Raw genomic sequence first — 23,269 nt, 5'->3', positions numbered from 1 at the left:
AAATATCAGTATTTACAATACAATCTCGGTAATATAAAAAATTATTGAAGATTATGTATTGAATGAAACTGTATTATAATTTCTCCCTCCAATACTTAATGAAACAAAGGGAGAACCATGGGGGAAAACAACAACTACTACAAAAAGCAGTCCACCCTCCCACATTAAAAAAAAAAAAAATCCCCAAGAACTGAAACCAAGTAAGTAGAGATATAACCATTGTGTCCTAGAGCTGGCTGATTAGGCTCATGAGTGCCAATTCTCTTCCCAATGCTATGCTCAATGGCATTATGTTGGCAGCTTGAAATCAACCATGGATGGAGTAGTTACACTACTGAAATTAGAAAAGGCTACAAATCAGAACAACTTTTTTCTTGTTTTCAAGACAGCCAGTGTACTAATACAACACTGGGTATAACTTAGTAGCATAATCTTTGAAACAAGGAGCCAAGGAAATAAACAGAATATTCTAATGAGAAAGTGGAAAAGCATACCACACTGGACTCCTGATGCTGGCCCTAACCTTCAGAACTCATAAAATTCACTTAAAAAAAAATACCTCTAGAGAACAGAACTCTGGAATTCTCAAAAAGGCTGTATATGATCATGATCCCATGACTCCAGAAAAGTAGGTAAAACATAAAATAATCAGCCCCTCAAACTGTGACTTGAAGGGAAAAAAACACACTGGTCTCAGAGACAAGGAAAAAAGAAGTTACCCACATTACATCACAGAAAAACAACAGGACAGAGAAGAGCCACACAACCATGAACATGACATTGTCCAAACATATGACAGCAAAACAACAACAACAACAACAACAACAAAGCAAAAGACAAGATAACCCAACTGAGAAGGAAGCAAAAAACACTTGGAAACAATCCTGGACAAACTGTTAATTTTCTTCAATATAGCAACATCATGGTTATATAGTAGGAAAAGAATCTGAATTTTTGGATATGTATTTTGAAGTATTTAGCAGTAAAGTGACATGCATAATTTTCATTGAAGTGATTCATGACAGGTCAAAAATGAAAGGGACACAAATTACTATCAATTTCCACTTCTGACTATAATGGAGGAAAAGGGACTAACTTTAACCTACCACCATAAATAATTAGAAAACTAGAAAAAATACATGGTAGGATAAACAAATGAGGTTAAGACATACAACTGGCCCAACTTACTACCTAAAAGGAGTTTCTAGGTCAATGTGCAGGGTGAAGGAACCCAAACAGAGGCTGCTGGTCTCACTCAATTGAGGAGCCAGATATCTGAGTTCAGAGAGGGCAGGCATTTAGAATTTGTGGGTCAGGGTACCAAAGAAGAGGAAGCTACACAGAAAGGAAGCTCAGAGACCTGAGGAGGGATCCCCTTACATGTTTGGCTGAGTAAAAATCTGATCATGTGAGAGAATCAACTGTCCCAGGCCAGAAAAATAAACCACAAAGAAAGTAAGCAGAGGAATCTTCAAAGCTTATACAGAACTCGGAAATGTTCATATTCCCACCATCCAGAGAAGACACACCTGTAATACATGGAGCACTGGGTAAAGTCTTCAGAAAACCATCACCTTATTCATGGGGTAAAATTAGCCATAAACTAAAGGTTGTTCTGGATCTACCATAACAAAGTTTAAAGGCCATCTTCCAAGGGATTCAACTAATTCCAAGTAGTTTAATTTTACACCAAAAAAAAAAAAAAAATCAAATCTGAGTGTTTAAAGGAGACACAAAATCAAACACACAAAAATAGTAAAAATCAATGATGATCCATCCAATCAAAAATTACTAGGGGGTGGGAAGGGACAAACTAGGAGTTTGAAATTTGTAGATACTGACAGGCATATGCAGAATAGATAAACAAGATTATACTGTATAACACAGGGAAATATATACAAGATCTTATGGTAGTTCACAGTGAGAAAAAATGTGACAATGAATATATGTATGTTCACGTATAACTAAAAAATTGTGCTCTACACTGGAAATTGACACAACATTGTAAAATGACTATAACTCAATAAAAAAAATTTCTATGCATGTAAAGAATCAGGAAAATATTTTTTCTCCAATTACCAGAGGGAAAAAAAATCAGACATTTGAAACATAAATAATAGAGATGATGGAATTAGTATACAAACAAGTTAAAAATTATTATAAACACATTATAAGAACATTATAAAAACATACAAGAAAACAAACATGATGGGAAAAAGTGAAAGATACAATTCTAAGTCTATAGAGCCAAGAAACTCAACAAATTCTAAGCATCATAAATATAAAAGAAAACCACTTAGAGGCAAATCATGGGCAAATGGCTGAAATCTAGGGACAAAAAAACCTTAAAATCAGCTGTGGGTGGGTTAGGACCAATGGAGCTAGAGAAAAAGACATTACATACAGAGAACAAGGGTATAAATGACAGCTAACTCTACAAAAGTCAGAAGATAATTCAGCAACATGCTTAAAGTACAAGAAAAAAAATCTCAACCTAAGATTCTATACCCAGCAAAAATATCTTTCACAAATGAAGATGAAAGAAAAAAAAGTAAAACGAACCCTTTTGCAGACATCAAAGCTGACAATTCATCACCAGTAGCCCTGCACTGCAGAAATGTTAAAGTTTTTCAGGCAGAAGGAATATACCAGCTGGAAATCTGTGTTGGCACAAAGAACAGTGCCAGAAATGAAGAATATATGAGAAAATTTTAAAATTTCTTTTCTCATTTTTTAAATCTCTTTCAGAGTTACGTGACTGTACTTAAAAAGCACTATGTAGGGTGGCATTTATGACACACATACAATTAAAATGTACGACAACAGAGCATGATGGAGGAGAGAAACAGAAGTATACTATAAGTCAAGTGGTATTTTATTTGAAAGTATACATTGATAAGTCACAAATGTATCCTGTACACCCAGGCACAACATCTAAAAACATATAATAAACAGGTATATTACATAAGCCAATAGCAGAGATAAAATGAAATCACTTTTTAAAGCAAATTAATCTCAAAGAATGTAGGAAATGAGGAATAAAAAAAGACTATGAACAGAGGAACTAACAGAAAACAAATAGTAGGATGGCAGTTTTAAACTCAGTCATATAAATAATTACATTTAAAGTAAATAATCTAAACATAACAATTAAAAGACAGAAAGTAATTTTCTTATTTTTCAAAAAAGAAAATGTAAATACATGCTGTCTAAAAGACACTTTAAACACATACAAAAAGATGAGTTAAAGTAAAAAAGGTGGGAAAAGTTATACCATCCAAACACTGATCCAAAAATAGCCTGGAGTGGCTGCAGTTTTATCAAAGTAAATTTAAAACAAACAACCCCCCCCAAAAAAATCTGAGGGATAAAGACAGACATTTCATAATGCACCCAAAGGATGTAACAGTCCTAAATGCATATCACATAACAGAGCTTCAAAGTGCATGAAGAAAAAGCTGACAGAAATGCAAGTAGACAAATCTGTAATTATAGTTGGAAATCATAACAGTCTTCACTGAGCAAGAAAAAAAAAAATAAGGATTGAACACTATCAAACAACTTGACCCGATTAACATTTACAAAATATTCCACCCAACAAAAGAATACATATTCTTTTCATGGGCACATGCAGTATGCACCAAGACAGACCTCAATTCTAGATCTTTAAGCATGTTTCTATAAAATTTGAAAGGCTGAAATAATAAAAGCATGTTTTCCTCCTACAGTGCAACTAAATCAGCAGCAGAAACTTGGAAAAATCCCCAAACATTAGGAACTTAAGGAACTTAACACACTTCTAAGGAGCCCATGGGTCAAAAAATTAATGAAAATGGAAATCAGAAAGTAGTCTGAATTAGCTGCAAAGAGCACAAGGAACTTTATAGGCTGATGTAAATGTCCTATACTATTTTTACTACGGTAGTGGTTAGACAACTATATACATCTCTCAAAATTGTTGAATTTTATTGTATAGAAGTTATACCTCAATAAAGCTATTTTCTAAAAATTTTAAAGAAAAATGTTGAAACAAGGTGATAGGCATATAGGTGTTTGGTCCTTTCTCTTACTTTTCCCCAAATTATAAACTTTTTCCAAAAATACAGTCCAGAATCAAAAACAAAAACAATTCAAAATATTTCAACTTACCCTCCTTCAGGAAAATAAATAAAATCAACATTATATTCACCTCCAAGAAACTATTAAGCATCCTATAATGGCTCATTATTCATAAATAACTACTGGGGAATAAATAAATAACTACTGGGGAAATAAAAGATTAAATGGGGAAATTATTGGGGAAATAAAAGATTAAATGACAACCACTAATCACAAGCACCAAAAGAACATTGGGGGAACCAAACGTCAAGGTAAAATATCAGCTGACAAAGTAGCAACTAGACCATTCTGAAGAACTTCTTAGCAATACTGAAGGTACAACTTAACATTTAAGCTAAAAAGCTAAAAGAAAATCTGGGTGCCTACTATTCATCGCATGTTCAAGTAACAAATTTATTCATTAATTATTACCACTGAGACTGGAAATTTGTGTTTGTGGATGTTTCAGTCCTTAACCAACTAAATTTTTTTCTGTGTACAACATTTTGCCTTTTCCTCACGCACGGTATCCTGCTATTCAAACTGCATTTCAGGAACTAGCCACATGGGTATTTCCTGAAGAATTGTTAGCAGTACAGAATCTTGGGCTCTCCCCACATCTACTGATCCCAAAATGACTCAGGCTCTATTCAGCTGTACCTGATTCCCAACATGATTTGCATACATATTCAAGTTTGAGAAACTCTGCAACTGTTCTGCATACAGAAATTCCCTAATTTCCACCAGCAGCTGTATCCTTCTTCTTCTACATGTTTGCTTTAATCTAAGCATTTGACATTAAGTATATTAATAAGGCTACTTACCACCAGTGCTACCATTTAAGCAAGATATACCTTACTTGATGTCACAAGTAATGTACTGATTAGAAAAAGTTCCTAAATAATATAAAACAGGGGTAGGCAAACTACAATCCAAAGGCCAACTTGAAGTTGGTAATCTGTTTTTTCAACAGAGCGGTACGTTCATTCATTTATGTATTTTCTATCACTATTTTCATACTACAATGGCAGAGTTGAAAAGGCAGAGCATTGCAAAATAGATAACAAACCTACAGAAAGTTTACACAAGCACTCAATTTCATTAGTGTTGACTGGTTATAACCAACTTTTTTTTCCCACTGTTAACAGGAGTTCTAACCTGAGATCCATCTCTATAAGGGATTCACGAACCCCTTGATTTTTGCATGAAAAATTCTAAGAATGTGTATGTGTGTGTGTGTGTGTATTTTTTTTTTTTTTTTTTGCTGGCACTTTGATTCTGCTTTTCATACTTAAATCTTTTACTCATTTATTTATAATTTTATCAATTTTAGTAAATTTACTTAAACTAGGGCTATCAAGCCATGCTGAATAACAGTGAGAGAGAGCATTTTTGCTTTGTTCCTGACTTTAATAAAAACATCTTTACTTTTCATCATACAATTTACTCATAATATTACACTTAGGTTTTTTTTTCCCATTCCTACTTTAGAAATCTAGTATTTTAAAATTCACATGAAAATCTGGCTAAAAGAATGTGTTGAAAACAAACGTGTTTTAAAAAAAAAAAAAGCTTCACATTTCACATCTATAAATGGAAAAAATTAAAAACCCAAAACTATATATGCCTCCTTTATTTTAAAAATGCATTCAATTCTTTAAATGTACAGATAGCTCACTAGGTGCAAAAAATAGCCTGACTGGATAAACTTCTTGTTTAAGTATTTAACTAAAAAATGTTATTGGATATAAACAATTACTAAAAAATTACTGGATGGAATGATAACTAAAATTTATTGAGCACTTGCTACAGCTTTTCATGTAATCCATTCAACTGACCTATAAAGTAAGAACTACTAGCCCATTTTAAAGAAAACTGGGTTGGGGTATAGCTCAATTGTAGAGTGTGTGCTCAACATGCATGGGGTCCTGGGTTCAATCCCCAGTACCCCCATTAAAAAAAAAAACACTCAAAAAATAAAATAAAGAAAATAGAATTGAGATCTATAAACAAGTCCAAGGTCACACAGCAATTAGGTGACAGTGCCAAGGAGATAATTTTGGTTTCAATCTTCATGACTTTCTACAATAATTCTATTACCCTCATCATAAACAAGGCAAGTTACTGATTCACATTTTTGATATGACTACAAAAAAAACTGAAAAGAAAAAAAATTATCTAAATATAGCATATAACAGGGATCTTTTAAACCAGTTTAAAACCTAAACTGACATCTACCTCTAAGATGTGGAAAAACATGTAATGAAATAGCACAGAAGACTGTACTTCTTACACACACACACACAAATATATATATATGCATGTATGTATGTATACCCTTGATTTCCACAGCTAGTGATTGAAATTGGCACAGTTTACTCTGTAGGAGCCCATGCCAACCTCCAACTTTTGCACTACTTAGCTCAGTCAGACACCACAAAATTGCCTGTTCCCACATGCAGAGTCTGGACCTACTCAACTGAGATTTGTTCCTATACCTTAGCAACCAGTCAAAAGCTCAAAAAAGTAGGGACAGAATGCAGCTCTAACACCAAATCTCAATGATGCAGTTAAATATTCATCCATCTCCTCAACCATATCTGAACAGACCCTGACCTCTGATCTACTCATATTTGTATCTTATCTCCCCTTTGTTACAGATCTCCTGATTCCCTAGTTCCAAGCTGCCTACTTGTCTACTCCAATTCCTAATCAGCTACCCTATTCCTGATCCCTGTTACTTGCTAGACTCTTCCAGGTTCCATCATCCTATGAAAACATATGCCCTAATACTAACAATATCATTGCTTCTATAATAATAAGCATGAACCAAGAGAAATCATGAATCAAGCAAAGCAACACCAGACACAAGTATGAATACAAGATTTTGTGCTTCTTACAAATCAACATGCAAATCCTACAAAGGAAACCTGACCCAGAATCTACAGATTTTTCCATAAACACTAAAGCATTCTCCATTGTGATCTCATTCAATTCCCATACTTCCCATACAATATTCTTTTACTTGAAGTATTATTCTATCACTTGACAATAATATTGGAACCCTCCCCACCTTTATCTTCCTCAAGACTATCCAGGTATTTCCAGAAGCAGGAGTACACAAATACAAGCTTTAAACAACTAGGGGAAAATCTGTCATAACTGTCTGAAAGATGTACACTATTGGCAAAACTTCAGCAAGCATACATGTCTGCTCATCCAGAATCCAGATCTCCAGTGATGCTTCTGATTAGAGGAGCCTACTTAAGAAGACTAGTTTACATGTCTGTGTCCTAGTTGCAAATGAAAGGCTGAGGAGTCTAAATTAGGGAGATGAAATTCTTAAGGCTGAAAATGTGTCAAACAAAGCAAGGTTCAAAAAGTTCTAGACAGTCAAAAATCATAACAAATTACTGGCCTCCACTCTTGCCCCACTACAGTCTTATTTTTCATACAGCAGCCAGAGTAATAACGTTCAAGTAAAGTCATATCATGTCAGTCTTCTGCTCAAAACCTTCTAAAGGTTTCCTAACTGCTCAAAATCCTAACCATGGCTTACAAGGCTGACCACGATCCTTATAAGGGGCTGCGTTCTCTCACTCCACTCCCATATCTGTCTCACCTTATCTTCTGTCACTCTTCCCTTACTCTGCAGCCACATGAGCCTCAACACCTGTCCCTCTGCCTGGAACATCCTCCCTCAAAGAAGGGCTGGCTGCCACACTTCATTCAGATACCTACTCAATTTCTTCAAAAGCTTTCTTTGATCATGCTAGCTGAAAGCCTATGTCCCTATCATACTCATTCCAACCCTGCTTTATCTTTCTTCACACTATTATTTATTGACATATCCCTCCACCACTTGAACATAAGTTCCATAAGAACACGGACTTCGATTTGTTCAATGATGTACCCTCATTACCTAGAACAGAGTAAGAAAGAAAATAAGTGCTCAATAAATGTTTGCCATAAGAATTAAGGAATCCACTCAATGTTCCATGGAAATATCCATTTTCATTTATATTTATAAAGAAAAAAAAGCAGCTATACATTGCTGATAAGAGAGCCATGCATCAATCATCAGGAAATGTGATCCTATGATACTCATCCAAGAAGTATCAGAATTTCTAATAGGTCTAGCATTTGCAAAGTGCAATTTGTTAAAAATAAATTTATTATAGATCTATTCACTAGATAAGGTTTTTAAAAATCTTCCACTGATGCTATGAGCACATTTTAGATATTGGTCTCTGCAATTACCCATGCAACTTTCAGCACCAATTTGCATGACTTTCTGGACAGCGTTGTAACTGTCATGCTGGTGTTGCAACTAAGTTCTTCAATAACCACGGAAGTACATGGTCAACATCTTACTTCATATTTCAACAGTTTAGCAAGCATTAGCTTTTATTTATAAGTAGAACTAAACTTCATGGGTTAGAATCCCAGCTCTGCCACTTACTAGCTGAGTGATCTTGGACAAGTTACCTACCTCTTTCTGCCTTATTTTCCCTGTCTGTAAAATAAGTGAAATAGCAGTATCTGTACCTAATAATGTTGTTATATGGATTAAATGAATTAATGTGCTTAAAATAGTGTACAGTATCTAACAGGTAAGAATGCACTAAATTATGGCTTAATTAATCAATGAATATATTATCTCACTTAACCCTCAAAACAACCATATATGACAAGTACAATTAATCTTAAGATGAGGCACAGAGAGGGTAAGTAACCTAACCAAGAGTACAAAACTTCCTTCTGTGATTCTAAATCTACCCCAAAATGAAAATGGGCTTTTTATAAAGTTTCATGTTAATAGCATAGTAAAGTTTACAACTTTTATTGGACATAATCAGATAATCATGAAGACACTCTATATTTCCTTTTAGTCTAATTTTTGCAGGGAATGACAACTGCTAAGTTTTTAAAAATATTTTTTTAATAGGAACACATAGTAGTTGAAAAAAAGCAATGAAGTTTTTATAGAGAAAATTCTAACCCATTCAACCTAAGTAATATTTTTAATTAACAGGGCATTTTAAAAAAAAGCCTACGAATCGAGAGTAAATAAAATAAAATAATGAACAACGAAAAAAAAACAAATATTGTATTGTAGTCCCTGAATACAGACCTGGAACTTCTTTTATCACTCTGATATATTATCCAAGCAGGGCAAAATGAATCACAGGGAAGATACCAGGAAGGACTCAAAGGATGGCAACCTTTAATTCCTTTTCTCCCTTCTAATAAGGAATATAAATACTCACTGAAGATGTTCTCATCATGTAAAGACCTTAACAATGGAGAAAACAGATCTGTTTCCTGACAATGATGAAAACAAAATACATTTAACCTAGAGTACAGTAAGATGGTAGTAATCTGACATCAAAGGAAAATGACAGGTTCCACTGAGGAAAATTCTAGATAACTGAAGTTTACCAAATATCTTTCCACTTGAAACAGTACTGGGTTTTACTTGTTTGTTTGTTTTTCTTTTCCTCTACTTTAGCATCTTCTTCAGCCAGGCTCATCCTTATTAACATCTTTATCCTAAGAGGTCATAATGATGTGATAACCTCTAGGCTATTATGTTATTATGCCATAGTTCTTATATAAAATGCTCCATCCTGCAGTGTGGTTGCCCTGTCAATGTCTCTTTCTTTACTATTACTTTATCTATACATGAAAAGCATACCAACAGCGTTTTACTTTCCAGTCCTTAGTTGTAGTTGCCAGGAATCTGACCTTTACAAAGCACAAAATAAATTCACACGGTGCCTAGTACCTACAAGCTCCGTGGGAAATTTGAACATCCCCACACTTAAAAAGAAAAAATAATCTTCTTGGTTATGTAAGGACAATGTCCTTAACCTAGTAAGATGCAAACTGAAGTATTTAAGGGTATGAACTTACTTTAGGAGCTCAGAACAAAAAAAGAATATATATTAAGAGAGATAAAACAAGTGTGGCAAACAATAACCATTAGTAAACTTAGGTGAAAAGTATACAGATATTCACTGGACTATATACACTACCAACCTTTTAGAAAATATAAAAGTTTTCAAGATAAAAAATTAGGAAAAAACAAACATAGTATATCAAGCAAATGCCTATGTGTAAAACTGTAGAAAAATAATTAGATAGTACCTATAAGACGGAGAAAACAGGTAAGTTATTTTCACAGTTAAAAAGAAAAACTGGGGGGAAAAGTAAAGCAACACCAAAAAATCACCTACATACGTACATACAAGAATAATAGAAAAATGGCCAGCAGACTCTAAACAGAAAAAAATAGAACTTGGTCTCCTTGCCACTGGAGAGCTCAGGAGGAAGTCTCTTCTATTTTATAATTTGAGGAAAGCATTTTATTTCCTGTAACTTTTTCCAAAGACACCAGGATACTGGTATTTACTAAAGGTAATCTGCCATTAAAAAATGGGGTTTTTTTCCCCGATGTCTTTTGTGATTACTTGATTACACAATTACATAAGCGATTACTTTTCTAATAAATACTTTTGTAAAAGATATAACCTATATCTCACCATCCAGAGATTTATTACCCGTCCTCAGCTTTTAAAAAAATGAATGTATAAATTTATCTAAGACAAAACTGAAATGGCATTGTGCATAAAATGTTTCTGTAAGCTGCTCCTCCTCTCTTAGTTGTAAGTACTTCCTAACACCAAAAACAAAAACAAAACAAAAATCCTTGCAAAGAACTTGACTGACCAAAAGTCAAATGGGTCAAATACTGTAAGTACAAAGAGCCTAAATTATGCTCTGATTGTAAAAGGATCCAAGCTTCGTACAGAGGCAGAATCTAACAACCTCATTATACTTTTTAAAGCATATGTTTCTTAGAGGCAGTTAAGTTTTTAAGAGCATGAATTCTAGAACCAGACTGAATACATTCAAATCATGGCTCCCCCAATTAATAGCTAAAGGACTTTTCTGACCTTGAATACGTTACCCTCCCTGATCCTATTCCCTCATTTATAAAATGAGAGTAACAGAACCCTACAGAGATATTGTGAAATTGGAGTTATTACACCAAATGCCCTAACCCAGGTTAATCAATCTGGAAACCTGGAATATAATGAGTATGCCCTAAATGCTAGCCATTATGGTTATTTTCTATATGCCATGGGTAGATAGCATCTTACTTCCCAAGAATGCTTGCAAACAAAAGCTTCCTTCCTAACTCCTAAATCTAAAGTCTACAATCTTCTGTTCCAATCTAAATTAAATATAACAGGGCAAAAAACATAGAATGAAAATTTCATTAACATCAGAGGAGAAAAGACAATGAGTACATCTTACTGATGGTGGGTCAGTATCATCTTTTTGTGGGATAGCAATATTGTATAAGAAACAAATTTAATTTTTTTTCCTATTCATATGAAAGTTGATCATACAATCTTATGAATAGAGGAAGAAAATCTGCAAAAATCTTTTGACATTACAGATCTCCCTATTGACAGAAAAACTCAATTACAATAAATGAGAGAATGTGTAAGAATAAGCTAAGGCTGGCACATTCCCCATTTCTCAGAAAAATTACTTGTAATCAAGGTGTTTCGTACAGCCTTTTCACTTGTATAATTTTAAAATCAGATAGCAAGAGCATTTTCCCCAACATAAATGTGTATTTCCTTCCTAAGGAACTTGAGTCATCAACCATGTCTTAGGCATCATACTGTGTTGACCAATGCTTCTTACATTTAAGTATTCACTCTGATCTTAAAGCACTAAATACCACGAGCAAAGCTGTTCTCTTGTATGACAAAGGTAGATTTCGATGAACAATCTTGTCTTACATTTCAGCAATATACTTAAGTGCCTTTACTGCAGTCTTGGAAAAGCAACTTCTACAATGTGACTTCAAACCTAGCTACATTATCTATTTCTTCACTAGAAACTAGTCAAATTATTTTCTACAAATATCTACACCTAAGAGCTACAAAAGAAAGTTCTAGATAGGAGGGTGTCTACAATTATATGCATATTCCAACACACCCACTTTTTCAGACAAGCTAGTCTCTAAGAATTAAAAGTAATAGCAGGGAGGGTATAGCTCAAGTGGTAGAGCACATGCTTAGCATGCATGAGGTCCTGGGTTCAATCCCCAGTACCTCTTCTAAAAATAAATAAATGAGTAAACCTAATTACCTCCCCAATAAAAAATAAAATTAAAAACAAAGTTTAAAAAAAAAGTTGCTTAAAAAATATTTAAAAATAATAAAGCTAGCTGGCTCAAAGTGAAATAATAAACTATAAATTATAAACTAAATCAATCACAAAAGACATAAAACATCAATTTAATACTGAATATATTAAATTTCAACCACTTACAAAATATAACTTAAAAATCCAAAAGTGGAAATATGTCCATAGTTTAGACTTCCATGCTGATGTGAAACACCTTTACACCATTTGAAGAAAGTACAGACACAAGTACAGACAGGAGTGACCCACATAAAGGACTGTAACTTTCAACCCATCTAACACACACACACACACACACACACACACACACACACAAAATGGCTCTAGTCACTACCCCAATGTTGATATTTATCTATCCCACATCCTGCAGTATATCCTAAACCCTTCTCCCATATTACACCTCAAACCATCTGCCTCTGCCTCTCTCCAGGAAATCCAGATGTGTAAATAAAACAATTCTGCCAAAGGTGTTACAGATGACAATAAGGGGAGAGAGGGATGGAGTTATGAGAAAGATATGAAGTCTGAGGACTTCTGAATGAAAATTTTGAAGAAAATAAATTGTGAAAAGTTGAAGCTGAGTAGAACTAATTCTGAAGACAGACTTGCAGAGTAAGTTGCTGGTTAAGTGCCTTAAAGTATCTTTCCCCACAGAAACTAAATTCCTTCTAATCCAGGACTCTCCTGGGTTAATAAGCAACTGGTTTGGTCTGGTTTTGAGATATCCTCATGGGCCATCATTCAATCGCTTTTATAAATTAACAGAATCGGATATTCTTCCCAAACACAAACTCAAAGATGAAGAGAAGAACGGGCAGCCGTGGAAATTAAATTTTTTATAACTGCAGTGCATAAAGCACTGGAAGAGGAAGGCTTCAACAGGATAAGAATATGGGAAGCTTATGCAACTTGAGTAATCAATTAAGACAGCAAGCTGTGGGAAATAACAACAACAACAAAAAAGACAAAGAAGACAACTACAACAGACAAATCTCTGCTAGGGCGGGGATTCTCAACCTCAACACGACACAATTTTGGGCAGACAGTTCTTTGTTGCTGTGGGGCTGTCCTAAGCATTGTAAGATGTTTAACAGCATCTCTGGCCTCTACCCACCAGATGCTAGTAAGCATCCCTCCAGCTGTGACAACCAAAACTATCTCCAGGCTACTTACAGATACTTCAGGGTCTGCTTTGCATATAAATTTTTAATACAGGTTAATTTTTTAAATGATACAAAACTGCATAAGTACTATGATGTAAACTCATAACAACAGGCATTCTAAAAGACTGAATGATGAATATTAAAAAGTGATAAAACTGTATTTGAGAAGGAATTAAGAATTTTTAAATTCTATTAGATGATGTTTGGTTATGATGTTCCAGTGTTTCAACTTCTAAAAATATGTTTATTTATCCATATTTTGTAACTAACAGATTCCAAAAGAAACTAGGTCTGGAAACAATATAATTTTAACAGTATTTGCAAAGCACTTTACAGTCTCTTCAGCATTTTTACAAACTTAGCCTACTTCTTAGAAAAAGAAGTAGTATATTACTATCCCACTCAATTCCTAATTATAAGATTCTATCTGTATTCTTTTGAAAACTAAATCCAAAGTTCAAAGTTCAAAGATGTGTATGTGTGAATCCTTTGCCATCATCGATGCAAGAAGAGATAAATGGAAAGGTAATTCTGCTCCACAAATCATACATGTACATTTGCCTCAAATGCAGAGATCACAGTTTCCCCCAACTAGTCTCTGAAATAGGAATTTTACAATTCACATATGAATCAATGGTATAAAGCATATTCTTGAACTGAAGATTCTAATTCCAACTTAAAGAGAGTAAATATATACTTGTAAAGGAAAAATATAGTTGATAATGTATCTTTACATCTAATTTCTTCCCTCTGCTCCAAATTCACCAAACTTCTACATCCCAACTATCTGGAGCAAAGCTTCCCAAATGACTAGCCACAGATTACTGAAGGACTGTGCAAAGCTTTAACCAACCCCAAACAAAAGTTCTAGCTTGCAAGGAGGATAAAATCTGACTTTGACACACATGCTAACCTATAACCTCCTATCTAGATTCAGAATTTTAGACATTTTCAACTTCAAAGACTGAGGTCCTCAAAGTTCTATAAAATCAAACTCTTTCCAATACAACAGCCTCTAAGGTCCAAATTCAACCCAGAGAGTGAGCCCTCAAGAAATTTTGATACTTTCACATTAAACATTTGCCAAGTTTCACCAGTTTTTCTTCCACGTAATGTCTTGTTCTACCCTTATTTATTTTTACAATCACTACCCTAGTCCAGGACTCAATCACCCAGTTCATCAAGCAGCTAATTCATTTCCTACTGTATCATATCCCAACTGCTCAACCAACCAAAATTCCAAATACTCTACCTCATGGTTATCATGGCCTATTATGTGAATAATCAGAGTGTCAGTTATCATCGTCCTGTTAGCATCTCTCCTTATTTCCTGCCTTGGATTCTCCATTCCAGGCAAGTAAACCTACACGCACCTTACTAGACTGTATGCCATTCCCTTCTACCTCAAAAAGCTCTCCCCAACTGGCTGATGTCCTTCCAGCTTAATAAATTCTCATTTCAACTGCAACTACAATACATATTTAGAACTCTATTTTTATATCTTGGCATTTCTGTCTACTCTGACAAACTGTGTTTTTTACTTCTCTTCCCACTCCAGGCTGTGGCATCATGACTCCTAGAGTCACAGACATACAATAAACTCTGGTGACTAAACAGCAATGCTCTCACTGTACATGTTCTCACATTGTTTAGCTGGAATTGTAGAAGCTTCAGGATGAATTCTCCCAGTATCAAAAGGAATCTCCATTCCCTGAGAACTGTTCTCAGTACTGCTGTTTCCCGCAGCCCAGCTAGGACAGGACTGTCCCCGCTAGCACTAAGCTGAGGCCTTCACACTACTAGACAGCAATGTTACTACCCTCATAGGAATCTAACTGGTAGGACTGCTCCATATTTTCCATTCATCCTTAGCATTGCTTCCTTTCCCTAGTACAAAAATTGATAGCTAAACTAAGTTAGGACTAACAATGCTGGATTTTTATTCAGAACAAGTAGACTTCAGAGTTGCTTGAAGAATCAGTAATAATCATTAAATAAATCAATTCCTTCTTTAAAAAACAAACAAACAAACAAACAAACCTGGGGCTCTTCACCCAAGCATGTCACATAGAGTTGCCCATGTGAAACAGACAAAATACAAATCAAGTCCTACAATCTGGAGTGTATGCCCTGTGATTTGGAGCTCAGATTTGAAGGTACCATGTGTTTTTATCTGCTCACAACCTTTCATATCTGCGACTTGTTTCCTGCAACTAGTGGCCACGTAGGCCTCTCATTCAAACTTTGTGTTAGCAGTTACAGCAGTTATAGACTGCCCTTGCCCTGCCCCCAAATCTCTCTACACAAACTCCATTTTTGATACTCCATACAGACTTCATTTGAAGCTAGGCCACCCTAAAAATATACCTCCAACTTTGGCAAAATCTTCCTGACCATTAGAATGTAATACAATTCAAAGACGGACAATAAATTTAACTTCATATGAATCATCAAGTCACCAAAACTGTAATGTAATATACAACAGCTACTTACTACAAACTAACAATAAAACACAGTATCAGGAGCCTTTGTCATCTACTTCTTACCTTTAAATACAGAAAGTATTTTTTCTTCACTGATAATTTACATTTCTGGAGAGAATATTATAATCGGACATTTTAGGGTATGTTTAAAATCAATAACCTAGTATATTAGTTTAGAACAAGAGTACTCATGATTCAAATTTCAGAAGTGATCCACCTGAAGCCTAAGGAATGTGCATTTTATTTGCTGTGTCTTTCTGGTTACTCATCAGTTTCTTCTCTCCATTCTACTTAGCCTCACTTTAACTAATACATCATCCCAACTGCATCATCCCAATTGTTCCGAAAGTAACAGGGCAATCTCAACACTAAACTCTACAAAGCCAAAACAAACATTACAAAACAAAACAACAACGACAAAAAACTTACTAAAGCTCACATATTTTACTCCACAGAAGATTCAGAACTTATTTATTCCACTTTACATGCAAATGTCAAGTACGATTACTTTCCCCACAGAAAATATATTAGAAACAACTAAAGAGAAGGTGATATCCTCAAGGTCTGCAAGAAAACCAGGAAATTTAACCAAAAAGTTGGAAATACTATTAAAACTAGATACAAGAATAAGAAACACGATCATCTAGAGTAAATTCAGAATGTCCATTTCAATTGTTTCTGGAAAAATTAAAAACAGAAACTACAAGAGAGCCCCAAACAATGAGTTGTTTTTATACTAAACCTCAACCATTTAAGAAAATATTAAACCCTGTCCATTTTAGGGACACAGTAAATATGTAACACATCTTAGAAAAACTTCCATCAAAAACAGCCAAAATTTTACAGTCTGGTCCCAGAGACTTGTCACACAGCAATCTTCTCTTTGCCAAACCTGTCGTCTACCAACAATGTTAGAAAAATGCTTATTGTTGAATTTATTATTCCATTTCATTGTCTTAATTTCAAAAGCAGAGTTTATATTTATAATCCACTCTTTTTAAATTGAAGTATAGTCAGTTTACAATATTGAGTCTATTTCTAGTGTACAGCATTAATACCTCAGTCATACATATACATACATACATTCCTTTTTATATTCTTTTCCATTATAGGCTACCACAAGATATTGAATATAGTTCCCTGTGCTGTACGGTAGACTTGTTGTTTATCTAGTCTATGTTAAGTATTCAGTATCTTCAAATCTGGAACTCCAGTTTATTCCTTCCCACCTAGTAACCACAAGTTTGTTTTCTATGTCTGTGTGTCTGTCTCTGTTTTGTAATTAAGTTCACTTCTGTCTTTTTTTTTTTTTAGATTCAACAAGTAAATGATATCACATGGTATTTTTCTCTTTCTGGCTTACTTCACTTAGAATGACAATCTCTAGGCCCATCCATGTTGCTGCAAATGGCATTACTTTATTCTTTTTATGGCTGAGTAGTATTCCATTGTATAAATATACTACAACTTCTTTATCCAGTCATCTGTTGATGGACATTTAGGTTGTTTCCATGTCTTGGTTATTGAAAATAGTGCTGCTGTGAACATTGGGATAGTTCCCTCTGGATATCTGCCCAGGAGTGGGACTGCTGGATCATATGCTAAGTACATTTTTAGTTTTTTAAGGAATCTCCATACTGTTTGCTCATAACGGCTACACCAAACTACATTCCCACCAACAGGGTAGGAGGGTTCCCTGTTCTCCACACCCTCTCCAGCGTTTATCGTTTGTGGACTTTTTAATGATGGTCATTCTGACTAGTGTGAAGTGATATCTCTATAACCCATTCTTAAAAGAAAAAAAGTTATTTATACGATCTTCAATCAACTTTTTGTGTGTGAGTCTCATCCCAGTTAAAAAAGAAGTAGTTTTCTATTTGCTGACTGAGATGAAGAGATGCGAAAAAAATATAATCATCATTCTTTAGGACTTTCAAATTGTTACTATTATAAAAACAATGATTTTTAAAATACCTAATAACCTAATGCTGGATAAAAAGTATTATATATGCCACAGTTTTTATTAACAAATTTTTAGGACTTTTGAAAAAATTAAGAATTACAAACAATATATTAGAAGTTGGATAAGTGATCACAGTCCAAAAAACTTTTTTTTTTAAAGGTTGGAGTCATCCATGCAAGGTGAACCTGAGGCAGAGACGCAAATAACATATACCTACAAGGACTGAGGCAGGTAACAAAAAATTAGTGCAGCAGGCCAAGCATTATCACCAGTCAGGGTGAGGGGAACAGTGCTGACTGCACATGCCCGATCTACAAAGGGCAGCTACTGCTCTTCCACTCTGCTTCAAACGATGGGAATATAGCCTACCAGTGACTGGATTTTCAAGTCATCCCTAAAAATCCAGAAATCCATAAACCTCATCGAGAAAGTTCCCAGTTTTTTAATGCTGATTACTAGTTGAAATTCAAAGACACTGCAAATCAAACAAAACACATCTCTAAGGTGGTTCAGTCCAGAGGCCACCTTTAGGCTAATACATGAAAACTGCTTTCAAAAAGGTATGAGGGGGCAATGAATAAAAAGCTCAGCCTTTGAGATCAAACTGGTTTGGGTCTGAATGTCTAGTTCACCACTTAGCAGGTGGATGATGATAGAAAAATTATTTCTTCAAGCCTGTTTCTTCAAATGCAAAATATCACCACTCTCTCATAAATGTTGAAAAGTGAAACTTTTAACATAGTATCAGACACAGAGCCGACATTATAGAAATGTCCCTTATACTGACTTCTCCACCCTGCAAGTCTGTAGGTATAACTTAAAAGATAACAGATAATAAACACCCTGAAAGACCTTAAACAAGTTATAAAAAGATCAGAAAACTGAGAGATGCTTGTCATGCCCATTTCCCTCAACCTCTGCTACTCAGAGGTCCTGTACATACACAAGGAAGATACTGTTAATGTAGGGGATGGCTTGAAATGGGCCTTCTTAAAATGATACAGCTAACTGGATTACCAATCTCAAGTTAAAAAGCTGAAGAGTCAGAGTCCCTTAAAGCTAAAGACAAAAAGTCTGTCTCATTAATTTCACAGACTTGCTGGTATAAGTGAAATAGCTTAAACTTTGATATTTTTAAAACTTTTAGCCAAACTTCCAGAAAACTTATTTCTATGTAATGCATGGAACAAAGCATTTATACCAGATTTTTCAGCATAAAAAACATGTCATAATCTAAAGTTCATTTAAAGTATGATTTCATTAAACTGAACATTATGGAACTGAATTTACTGCTACAGTTAAAACATCTTTTGACCTCTCAAAACACACCAATTAGTTTTGTTTTAAGGAAGAAAAGAAAAGACAATAACTCAACATATTTTTTTTTAAAGTAATACTCACACATACATAAAAATTCATTGGGCTATACCTAATCACAATAGTTTCAGTACATTTCTAATATGGTTACAAATAACAAGGAAAAGCACTTACATATATTTGAGTACATGTCTATATAGACACTTACTGAACTGTAGAAAAGTTATGGTATCGTCCTACAAATACAATATAGGCTGGAACATGTGTTAGAAATGGAGAGCATTAGGAAAGTTTAAGTTTTATGACTCCAAACACACTACTTCTCTTTTCCAGCTTCCCAACCCTCACATTAAGTGCAAGAAAAACTAATGCAATATAGTGACTGACAAATTGGATGGGGGAAACAACTGAAAAAGGATTAAGTACCTAAAAATCCACTACAGTGTCTCCTAATCTACACAAACATATTCATTCTCTCATATGAGAATATGAATGTATTCTATTCTACATATCATTCTCGTATAAACTTCTTACAAACCAGATCATAAATAGCTGATTCGTAGATAAAAGTATTATATATTAGATAAGATTACAAGTATCTCCACGTACCCAAAAGCTACAATCTTGACCACTAATTTTAAAATGAAAGAGTTCTTAGTCTTTTTGAAAAAGTTCTGCTTAAAACAAACATCAAAAAGTAAGTAGCCTTTTAACCAATGTTCAATACAAAATTATACTTTGTAGATGACTCCAGAGCTCTGAATTTAGAAAATTTTTGTTTAACAAGGGTCTTAGCCCACAAAGATTATCTTAGGCCACAAAAATAAAAAGTAAACTTACTTTTTCTTCAACCATAAGGCTACACTAGTTTCTATTCTTACTGTTTCACGCTTGAAAAACAAAAGATATTATATATACTACTACTCTCAGTAGTTTAAACTGCCTCACATGGTTTGTCTTACTTTTTACTATCTCATAGAAATCAGTGTCTAACAAAAAGTGAAAACGGACAGAAAAGTGATTTGTCAGAAGCCATATTTAAAACATAAATACAAATGTTAAAGAAAAGCACCTTATAGAGGGTCTGTAGCATACAACAGTTTAAACTAAACGTCTACTAGAAGCTCCTAACTTGAAATGTTTCTCTAGCAAATGAACACTACAAAGTCGAAAGTAGAAGTCTACCTACGAAGTATCATCCAGACTAAATAGAACACAGGACAAAAATAAGCGTGGTTGTGCAGTCATAAGTCAAAGGGACAAAAAAGAAAAGAAACAATCCATGACATGAAATAGTCAGATACTTTCTAAATTATCAAATTAGTCTATAAGCATCCAAAGCATTCAGGAAAAAATTTAATCCAAAGCTTTTAAACACACTTTGAGGTCTTTAAGCATACTACGGGTAAGTCAAAAAGTTAACCTAAGATAAAGCACTTTACAAAACAACCAAATGATGCAGCTGGTCCTGGAATACACTGGAAATAAAAATCATCTTCAAAACCCGAGTAATCAAGAAATTATATGCTTTTAGCAAACTTTAACTCCAATTTGGGGGGTGGAGGGTTGCCACTGTATTCACAATCCACTAACTACACTAAATGTCTACTCAGCACCTGAGTTTAAGAAAACTCTTCAAGTTGGGTCACCCCGGGACCATACCTCTAAAAGACCCAAAATAACGCAGCCTACAGAACAAACAACATTTAGAACCGGCTTATCTTTCTCCCCACCAAACCCTTTCCCCTGGGCAACAGAATGTTTTCACTGAACATAAACACACCCTCTTGCTCCCTCTCTCCAAACAACCGGGCAGAGGCAGGGCACTATGGAGAGCAGAAGCTGCCTGGCTCAGATAAGCAGGACACCACTATTACCCCTCTACCAGCGGCCCTTCTGCAGAACCGGGTCGGTATGGATCGTCGCGGGCGGTAAAGAACAATACAGCCCTGCCTGGCTGCACACATCCCAACTTCCCACGAGCCTGCGCGGCGGTTCTCCGCGGCACAGCGGACTCCGGAATTTGCAAACGGGCAGGAGCTAGGGGCGGAAGGGTGAAAAGGGTTAGCGCGGGACCAGGCTGGCAAACACCGCGGGCCCCACGGCAACTGCCTGCCTTGGCGCCCAGCGAGCCGGCTGGAGGGACGGTGCCACCGGCCTGGGCTCCACGGCTCTCGCCTGGAGACCCAGACCTCCCGACTGTGCTTCTCCGGCGGACGCTCCCCGCCTCCCTCGAGGGCCGGGCAGAGGGCGGGGAAGGCCTCGCCGGAGGCTCGGAGCCTCCTCTGCCCGCCACGGAAGGGAACGCGGTCGGGGCGCGGGGGACAATAGGGAGCGCGGAGCGCGGAGCGCCCGAGTGGCGCCGCCGGCCGGCCGGGCTGACTGATGCGCTTGTCGCGCGGCGCGACTGGGCTCCACTCGGCCCGGCCGCCGCTGCCGCCGCGCGGTCCGCCGTGGTCACGGCGCCCCCGGTGCTCGGGGTCGTGCCTCACCTCCCAGCCCCGCCGCCCAAGAGAGGAGAATTAACACTCTCAGCAACACCATCTTCCGCTGCCGCCGCCTCTTCACGGGTTAACAGCAGCACATCGATCCGGAGGGAGAAGCTGAAGGGGCTTGGTCCGGAGCCTCCACGGGAAGCCGGGACCTCCCCCGGCAGGAGAAACGGCTAAGCACCTCCCTCTCGCCCCACTTCAGGGGCCGGCAAAGCTCCCAGCACCTCCAAAACAGGGACCTCCCTCCCCCTCGTTCGTTTCCTTCCTCCCTTGCCCGCTTTCCTTCCCTCGCTCCTTCCCTCTTCTCTACCTCCCTCCCCCGAGCCCGGGACCTCCGCCTCCTTCCTCGCCACGTGACCCCCGGGCACCCAACGGGCAGGCAGAACCGCACCCCTTCCTCCCGCCCCTCCCCCTCCCCCAGGCGCCCCAGGGGCGCGCGCATGCGCACGGGGGCCTGTTCCCGGTCTGCTAGGCCGGCCGCCGCTTCCTGTCCGCTGGCGGAGAGCTGGGATTGGGCTTGAGGGGCGGGGTTTCCTGGGGCCCCTCCCACGGACCGGAGCGCAACTCTGCCGACTGTGCAAGGCTCGCTTTTACATCTGCCGAGAGCGGTCCTTTGCGCTAAAATGCGAGAGTGAAGGTTGTTAAAGGGCGCCCCTTGCTACTTCTTAACTTCACAGGGAACGGAGGTTTTGGTTTCTTATTTTTCTTCCTCTCAGGGTGCACGACATCTACCAAGTAAACAAAAGCCAAGTCCCAACAAGCGGTAATTATATCGGCGTCGGCGCCAATGGTCAGAAGCTAAACGTAAAAACCTTCAAGCGTCAGAAAGACACAGCCTAAGGCACATTTTTCTGAACTCTACAAATTTGTGTTTCAAATCAGGCCTTACACATTCTAAAAATGCGCTACCTAAACCACAGGGTTCTAAATCTCCAGCCAGAGAAAAGTCTTACTACTGCCTCTGCTCATCTCTGAAGTGACCTATCAATTCTCTTAACCCCAACTTCTTTGAAGCTGCTGTTTGGTTTCTCAGTAACTCACTTTGATTGCTTAAACTCGTAATAAACATAAGACCCTGAAACCATAGACTACTAGAAGAAAACAAGTGAAAAAGTTTAATGTTAGTCGTGGCAATGTTTTTTTGGATATGACACCAAAAGTACAAGAAACAAAAGCAAAAATAAGTAAGTGGGCCTACCTAAACAGTACTATAGACTAAATGGATCTAATAAACATACACATAATTTCGCATAATAGCAGCAGAACACACATTTTTCAAGTGTGCATGGAACATTCTCCAGGATGGATCACGTTAGGTCCCAAAACACATCTTAACAAATTAAGAAGATTGAAATCATACCAAATTACCTTTTCTGATGATAATAGAATGAAACTAGTAATCAATAAAAAAAGGAAAACTGTAAAGTTCACAAACATGTTAAAAGTAAACAACACAATTTTAAACAATCATAAAAGAAATTCAAAAATAATCTCAAGGTAAATAAAAACAAAAATATAACATAC

The 23,269-nt window shown here is 36.5% G+C and overlaps 1 protein-coding gene across 1 annotated transcript in view; it reads right to left on the bottom strand.

The window, feature by feature from the left end:
• Positions 1 to 22,059, bottom strand: part of ADAM10 (ADAM metallopeptidase domain 10) — a 108,114-nt gene extending 86,055 nt beyond the window's left edge. The window contains exon 1 of the mRNA XM_032481088.1: positions 21,746 to 22,059. Within this exon, the coding sequence (XP_032336979.1) occupies positions 21,746 to 21,797 (52 nt within the window). The 5' untranslated portion in view covers positions 21,798 to 22,059. The remainder of the gene's footprint in view (positions 1 to 21,745) is intronic.
• Between the last annotated feature and the right edge of the window lie 1,210 nt (positions 22,060 to 23,269).

The sequence above is a fragment of the Camelus ferus genome, chromosome 6, assembly GCF_009834535.1.
Source record: "Camelus ferus isolate YT-003-E chromosome 6, BCGSAC_Cfer_1.0, whole genome shotgun sequence".
NCBI lineage: Eukaryota > Metazoa > Chordata > Mammalia > Artiodactyla > Camelidae > Camelus > Camelus ferus.
The sequence above is the reverse complement of the archived record's forward strand: the minus strand, read 5'-3'. Positions and strand labels throughout refer to the sequence as shown.